Here is an 8,030-nt window from a genome sequence, read left to right as displayed (position 1 = left end):
AAGTAAAACAGCATCACCCGGGATAGCAAATTATTTTTTGTTTGTTTTAGAAGGGACCCGGGCACCCAGGAATTTGACATCACAATCTGTAAGAGAGAAGAGGAGAGGGGATGAGAGAGAGAATAACAGAGAAAGAGAGAGAATGGATGGAGTAAATACATGCAGGTGAGGCACATCAATGTTTTTGGATGGACACCAGCAAGACAAAAAGTACTTCTCATCAAAGCTGAAATGTTCATAGAAAGTGTGATGCTGAAGACAAGCGATTGGCTGTGCATAATAAAACTGCAACTAAACATTATGAAAGTCTTGTTGTGTGCATCCACCATCAGCAAATCCCATCCAACAGCGAAGGGATATGGAATGAGGTAAGTTTGGAGGAAGAACCAAGCAACAGGATAGAATAGTTACTGGAGCTGAACTGTTGTGTAATTATGTGGGTACAGCTGCATCCCCACTCTGACAGGAACTGTAATTACATTATAAAGGTCAAAATGTCTAAGAATTATTGAAATATTTGAAAAGAGTCTCTAACTCTGAGCTTAAAACCAAACAGATGAGGAGGTGTTTCTTGTTTTTATTGGACTAGTTCACTAATAACAAAACTAAGATAATGTAGCTAAAAAAATATTCTGCTTCATTTTCGCTGTGAAAGCTGAAGCAAAGAGGTTGTTATGGACATACAGTCAGCTAACTGAAGCCTGGATTGGTGTAAAACGAGGATCCCACCAACATGGAACAAGGGTGTGTGCAAAAAAAAAAAAAAGGCTATCACTTCAGCAGAGCAAATGAGGCCATCTGTGATTTGTGCTGATATGTTCTCTCATTCTATGAGCGTTCAATCCTCACTCTTAGAAACTAGATGACAGAAAGTCTGGAAGAACTTTTCTCTGGTTAATCAGTGACTACCATTTTGCATTTCTTTTTTTTTTTTTTAAATTAGTGCTCATCGTTATCATCACCACCACCTATTCATCTTACCTGCTGGCTTTGAAGCCTTTGAGCTTCTGGACAAAGAAGTTCTCCAGAACCTCGGCACACTGGTAGAACGGCGAGTCACTGGGGTTGTAATAGCGGCAGTTATCAAAGATTTTGGTCATGTCCGCTACAAACTCTGTCAGCTTCACATACTCGTGCTTCTGTAACCTCTCCTCCATGGTGGAAAGGTCTAGGAAAAGGACATCAGTAAAATACATTTGGTTAAAGATGTATGTAAAGTATGTAATAGAGACACTGTCTTCCATATTTCATTTAACCACCTTCTTCTTCTTTTCTTTTTAACTGTCTCTGTATACTGAGCTGCTATTTCAAACTTTTTTTCTTCCCTGAGGGATCAATGAGGGTTATCTTGTCTTAAAAGAATAAAAAGAACAACTATACAATTGCAAGCTCTTGCCACAGACAGACTTCATATGAGCAGCAGATAAATGGCTTTTCTAATGAAGTTTGGTGAGCAAATCAGGATGTCTTGCTCCAAAGTAATTGCAGCTTATGTGGCATGTCTTTGACAGACTTTCAAATATGTTTCCTGGGAGCACAGTTCATCACTTTGTGTGACAGGAAAAATCCCAAACCTCTGCCAGCTTTGACCTCCATCTACTTAGCCACTCGATTCAGTAACTGGGATTTAAACTGGTTTGTCATTCCTGAGGATAATGTCATTCTCTGAGTGTCATTCCTAAGGAAAGAAGGAAAAACTAACTTTTTGATAGTGCCATGAATCTCCATCTCTCCCTTGAAAAGGAGCTTTCAATGTTACTAACCTGGTTGAACCAAGGTAGGAAATGAAGATAAATAGGATTGCATTAGTGAGAAAGCTAACTGGCAACAGCCAGCGCTTCTTATAATGTGCTGCTACGAGTGGATTGCTCTGCATGGCTTCCCCAGGGCTGTGTTTTAAACAAACATATCCGACTCTTAACCTCCTTAACCCCCACCCAGCTGGCCAGGGGCTTACAAACCTCATGGTCAATATCAAAGACCTCCTTCTTCTCTGTCATCAGATTTCATCTCAAAACCCTCCAAAAACTACCAACGGCTGCAGCCACACCATCCAAATGCTCTTTTTATTTTCTGAAAATCAACAAGGCCTTTTTCTTGCGGTGGAAGGGAGAAGGGAGGGTTTCCAGGACGAAGCCAAAAGGAGCTGAGTGTGGGGCTGGGCAATTTCCACAGGGAGTCCAGCAGAGCCGGACCAGCTCATTAACGGTTTGTTTGTGTGGAAGTTCAAAAAGACCCTGTTGACGAAAGTCCCCATTTACATGGCCGGTTTGATCTGAGTTGGAGGGCTTCCTCCTTGCTGGCCTCCTGGTGGCCATATTTAATGTTCAAGATATAGAGACTGGGTGTTACGTCCAATGCCTGAAGTAATTACAAAACGTCAGTGTGAGTAACTTCGTATTAAATATCTGCTGATTCACAAGTCATGATCTGATCCAAAAAGTGAAACAGGGAGTTGACGTTAACATTCATGTGGTCAAACGGCAAAAGATATTTGTCGTAAGAACTCTGCCCTCAGAAAATACTGCCTACACCACAGCTTTTCTTCACAGATTTCTCTGGTGCATAAGTTATTTTGTATGATATAATCACAAGCTGTAAAGTGTACTGAGCTTTTTCGATATCAATTAACATACACTCATTCATCTTCTACCACTTATCCGTTTCCAGGTCAGGGAGGATGGTGAAGCTAATCCCAGCTCATATAAGGCGAGGGCGGTGTACACCCTGCACAGGTTATCTATTAACATAATTTTTCCAATGGATTCATTAATGATTTATAATGAATGCCAAAAAATATAAAATTGTCCATAACAACTTGTATAAGCCCAAAGATGTGAGGCTGTAAATTTGTGTCGACAATACAAAGATAAGAAAAGAGACTAATTTTTACATTTGAGTAGTCAAATGTAAAACAGCCCTTCCACTAGATTAACTTGCATAAACTATCACGTGCATTTTATTTGCACATATGCAGGTCTTTAGTGGTGTAAAGAACACAGATCTGACTTAAAAAAAAGAGATTGTTGGAAAAACAGTAGCATAAAAACATGGAACCAGGAACGCTCTCTGCAATATTAACCGTTGCCGTTGTTCATGTGATGTGAACAAGGACTTTGAACATTTCTCCCACTCACCCATTGGTTCCTTGATGACCCTGTAGTAATCCGGGGCGTCATTTGTATCCACCGGCTCTAGGAATGGCCACGCCATTTTATGTGCCTGCCGAGGAGGGAGGGCCCGAAAAAGAGAGATAAAGAGAAAGACAAGACACTTGAGAAAGCTTAAACCAATGAAGAAAAACAAACAGCACCATGAAAATGGCACTGAAAACAGGTGGGTCAACACAGATGTTCTCTCCCTCTCTCTTCCCTCTCTCCCTCCCACTTTCTCTCTTAGACCACTGGACAGAGGAAGAGAAAATTAGAGGAGAGGTACAAGGAGCAGGAGGAGGAAGAGAAAAGAAAGACGAACTGGGGGGAAAAAAAAAAAAAAAAAAAAAAGACTCAGGCCGGGCAGCCGTCCAAGTCGCTGCTCTGGGGACCAAGACCCATCAGATAAGTCACAAACAGAGGGCTTTTGTTTGCTGCTCTTACACTGTAGAGGGGCAACAAGGAGCTGTGTTATTGTTCAGTCCATCTCTAGTAATAAAAAGACCAGGAGCGTTACAGCTGCTTCAACTTGTGCTGAGAGTTTGTGTAACTGTACAGTTTATGGTGTGGGAAGGTTTTATTCAGCTTTCTGGATTTGCTTTGCTCCTAACAGGACTAAACTGCTTGATCTCTTTAAATCCTTTATTACAGATTTTTGCCGATACCAATTGAGACTGTGCCTTACGATTATCAAAGATTTCTCTGGTAATATATCTTTTCTTCGCACTTTGATTCACAACTGTTCTCCTGCATTCTGTAGACTGAGACCACATCTCCCGTTTACCTGTAATGAACGGAGGATTCTCCGCAGACCCTCGTAGTCCTTGTCTGTGAGCGGCGTGAAGACTGTCATGGCGTCCTCTGTCGACTGACACTGTGGACATACATACTCATCGATGTGGTTGGCCTCGCTCTGCAGGATGCCCACACAGCGACCGTGGTACCAGTTTTGACACCGATCACAGCCGATGTAGAACCTGGAATGAAAGAAAACATTTACTTTTTTTGTGATTTTCGGCCTTTAGCAATTTGGTTTATCAAAATGTTGCATCCAAAAAATAATTAAAATAAATGTTTGCTGTGACTTTTATGTAAAGGCATTTAAAAAAATCTAATAAAAACTATGATGAACAATGATGGTGCACAACACACTGGTCATCGTGATTCTAAATGAAATTGTTGGACATCGAACATTGGTATCCTTTAAAGACATTATTGCCAAGTGATTAAAGCTTTTATGCTCCCTGCCAGGACCAGAGCTCTTCATCTTTTTGACCTCTTGGACATGGGAATACCATGACAACCAAGCCAACTAAATCTGAGTCATAACATATTGATGGAGCATTTCTTGCATTTGCAGGAGAATTGCAGCCTTCTGCTTATTCCGATGAAGTAGAGACAAAGTGAGAACACAATAAAAACTGAGTTCTGAACCTTAATGAAGTGCATTAAAGACAAGATGAAAAGGTGCTTGTGATTGGGGCAAACACGAGGCCTCGGGAGCTTGTTGGAGCTTTAGTGAGGCGCAAGGAGGGTTTATGTGGCATAGACAATTAAATTGATTCACGCATCACCACCATTAGATTCAATGACCTGTCTAATGGCTGCTCATGAAATATGTAACATTCAGGGAAAGTCTATGGTTATTCTTCAGGGCGGCATGACGGATCAGTGTTTCTCACTCTGACCAGTTCCCTTCTATGTGTGTGGAGACTTCACCTTGTCCCTGTACTGGTGTGGCTGTTCGCTAGCAACTTCATTCTCCTCACACATTTTTCAATCAAGTGCAAAAACCTACAATTAAAATATCTGGACTTTCAATTTTTGACACTGGAAATTTTGATTTTCCAAAATTTTACTTTTAAAAATAATGCCAGTACAAATAACTGAACTTAATTATCATAAGTCAAATGGCTAGGTATAATTGTGTTGTCAGCGCTTATGTTTTTTTATTGTTCCTATGTGTGTGTGCTGCAAAAGACACACACACACACTTACTGGGACTCGTCATATGGCGTTTGACAGATGCAGTACAACTCCTCTGTGCTGCCTTCCTGGCCCCGTTTGCACTCCACGCAGATGTAGTCGTCCATTTTCTTAGCCTCCTTCTCTGTGATGCCTACACAGTCACCATGATACCAGTTGGTACAAAGGTCGCAGCCGATGTAGAATCTTTAGAAAACAGAGAAACAAAGATGTTGTGACCAATGTCTCACAGCTGGTTAACTGTATCATTCATCCAGTTATCATCATCATCAGTTTTGACAGATAATGTCAGAACATGATTATGATTATGATTCAAAGCTGATGTACATTTCCCACAGGTGTAATGTATATACAGGGCCTCAAAGTCCAATAAACCATTTGTATGTTTTGTTGCTGCCACATCTGTAGAGGTTTGAAGGTCAGGCCCTAAAACAGCGGCTTTATGGCCAAAATTTATTTGTTTGACATGTAAGCTGATATTAGAAACAGGGACAAAATCAAGCTAACTGATAAATGAGGTTGAAAGACCAAACACTCACAAAAAAAGTTCATCTTTCGTTCTTATATTGATTCTGAAAGCAAAACTGGTTAATATATCAAATGAGCCCTCGACAAAAGTTGCTTCAGTTAAAATACTTGTGTTTGAGAAAACGTGACTGTGGAGTTAAAAATAAAAATCTAAGGGCTAAAAGAGTAACACTTCCTAGAAAAGTTTCTATATTTCAAAAAGATATCCCCCCTCCTTTTTTATTTTTTGTTTGAAGCTGTGATGAAATGTGTTTGTTGCTGTCATCCTCGTTTCTCTCCTGAGAAATCAAGTATTTTTTATGAGCATTCATTGTGATCATGATCATACTTGGTCTCGTCATAGGGCGTCTTGCAGAGACAGTAGAGCTTGGTGTCCTTCTTGCTCTCCTTGGTACTGGTTGTTGAGATCATCTTTTTCTTCTTGGACTTGGCTGATTGTACAGTCTCTCGCTCCTCTTCCCGTTTCCGTTTGTGTGTGGGGGCGACAGTTGTTGTGGTGTGGTGCTGAGTAGCAATGCCCTGTGTATGTTTGTGCTGTTGTTGGTTGTGGGCGGCAGCCGCAGCGGCCTGGGCTGCCTGCTGAGCTGCAGCTTGAGCCCTCTCCTTCTCCCTCCGCATCCTCAACAGGTCGCGCTTCAGCTCCTCCTGAGCAGGGTCAAGACAGAGGGGGTCAAAACCGCTTTCAGTGCCATCCGCCACACATTTCAGAAGCATTTCTTTCCCTCAAACTGAGGATGTAAAACCTTTGGGCAAAATTGAAGCAATTATATTCTACCTCTGCAGCTACTTCATGTTTCCAACTCATAGCTAGGTAATTTTGTGTGTCTCCAGTCATTTCACTACCTGTGCCTCTAGCTGCAGCTCCTTGTCAAGAAGCGCTCGCTTTTTCAGGATTTCCATCTTGAGGCTCTCTTTGTGCCGGTAAAGGAGCGAGGAGAGCTTGCTGGCGTTAGCCAACCTCCTTTTCGCCTCCACCACCTCTTCCTTCTTCTTCCTCTTGGCCGCCTGCCTCTCATCCTTGTCTATTCGGTCCAGGATATACTTCATCACCTGGTTACATACAATCATTCTGGACAGACACAAAGGGGAAAAGGGCAAATGGGAAATGACTTCATTTACATTCTTTATCCCTATGACCTGTTAAAAGTTCATGAAAAATGTTTGGAGCAGTAAAGCACTGCACACTGAGGACTGGATGCTGTAGAAAAAACTAATCTTTGTACAACCTAAAACACAGCTCTGTTGAGTCTAATGAGGACCCTTGTGAAACAGGACTGTGCCTATTAAGGGTCTTTTAAGGGACTAAAAGACAAATAATAGTCCTGCTGAGAGGAGATGGATTAGAGGGCAGGGAGGGAAAGGATTATAACAGATCTGAATTTTGAATTCAGATCGTCAATACAGACAAAGTCACAGAGGAAGAAAGTTATCCCTCTGAAACACCAGGGAAGGGGCAGAATATTAATCCAAACAAAGCTTCAATGTTTCAGAAAGCACAACCTGCATGACTATTGGCTACTTCAAAAATGTGAGCATCTAACTTTCCACATGTAAGACATGGGGGTGCGTGTCAATGAATAATGACAGTGTTTCTCTCAGTGCAGGTCCTGGTGGCTCAGTGGTGTAAACTGTGCGACTGAGCTTGACTCTGGTTTCTGAAGTTTCTTGTATCTGACTCTAAATCTTTCTGTTCTTCACTGGCTATTAAATAAGACTTAAAACATGAGAACAAGAAAACTACAATAAACATATTGCTTGCTTTCCCCAAAGATATCTGAGAAAATAGTCATGCTCAGCCATTTGAAATCACAAACCTACTATGGCTATATCTGAAAGTGATGAAAAGCCTTATGCCATCATTCCATCATTCTTAGTTCCCCAGTGATTTTATCGTCTAACAAATGTTAGTGGGATGTTTGGTTGTCTTGTGTTTATTTGTGAAAGACTATTAAAATGCAGGGAGTGGAGTGGAGGGATAAAGTATGCCGGAAGATGGATAGATAAAGAATGAATGTAGAGACTGGAGACTTTACTCTGAGGATAGAACTTCATCGAAAACAAATAGAAATAAATAAATTCAGGAGCTACAGATACAGATATGATTTGTATGTAAATCTAGATAACATATAGCTCAGTGCCTAAAATATGTTCACTGCGGTTTGCTAACATTCACAGCTAAGAATGGAAATTGTCCAGAATCAAACTGTGGGTAATCAGGTGGAGTGCACATGACCCAGACTTTAAACCCAATCAACTGGACTCCAGATTCAAAACATGGATAAACAAAGTGATTACAATGTACTACGTAACAAATAAGGGACAACTAAAAGACTGCCAGACTCTGAGAAAAATATTTTCTCTTTA

The 8,030-nt window shown here is 41.0% G+C and overlaps 1 protein-coding gene across 3 annotated transcripts in view; it reads right to left on the bottom strand.

The window, feature by feature from the left end:
• LOC115043688 (nucleosome-remodeling factor subunit BPTF) overlaps positions 1-8,030 on the bottom strand; it is a 39,293-nt gene that overhangs the window by 2,024 nt on the left and 29,239 nt on the right. For 2 of the 3 annotated variants that reach the window (XM_029502348.1, XM_029502356.1), the window contains exons 30-36: positions 6,510-6,735; positions 5,995-6,311; positions 5,151-5,324; positions 3,937-4,129; positions 3,138-3,222; positions 982-1,168; positions 1-86 (exon numbers count right to left, since the gene is read on the bottom strand). The exon at positions 1-86 is cut by the window's left edge and continues 1,019 nt beyond it. In XM_029502348.1, the coding sequence (XP_029358208.1) occupies positions 80-86; positions 982-1,168; positions 3,138-3,222; positions 3,937-4,129; positions 5,151-5,324; positions 5,995-6,311; positions 6,510-6,735 (1,189 nt within the window). In that variant the 3' untranslated portion in view covers positions 1-79. The remainder of the gene's footprint in view (positions 87-981; positions 1,169-3,137; positions 3,223-3,936; positions 4,130-5,150; positions 5,325-5,994; positions 6,312-6,509; positions 6,736-8,030) is intronic. The other variant, XM_029502363.1, reaches the window with a different exon arrangement.

This window comes from Echeneis naucrates, chromosome 1 (assembly GCF_900963305.1).
Source record: "Echeneis naucrates chromosome 1, fEcheNa1.1, whole genome shotgun sequence".
NCBI classification, from domain to species: domain Eukaryota; kingdom Metazoa; phylum Chordata; class Actinopteri; order Carangiformes; family Echeneidae; genus Echeneis; species Echeneis naucrates.
Note: the sequence above shows the minus strand (reverse complement) of the source record. Positions and strands in the feature narration are given on the sequence as shown.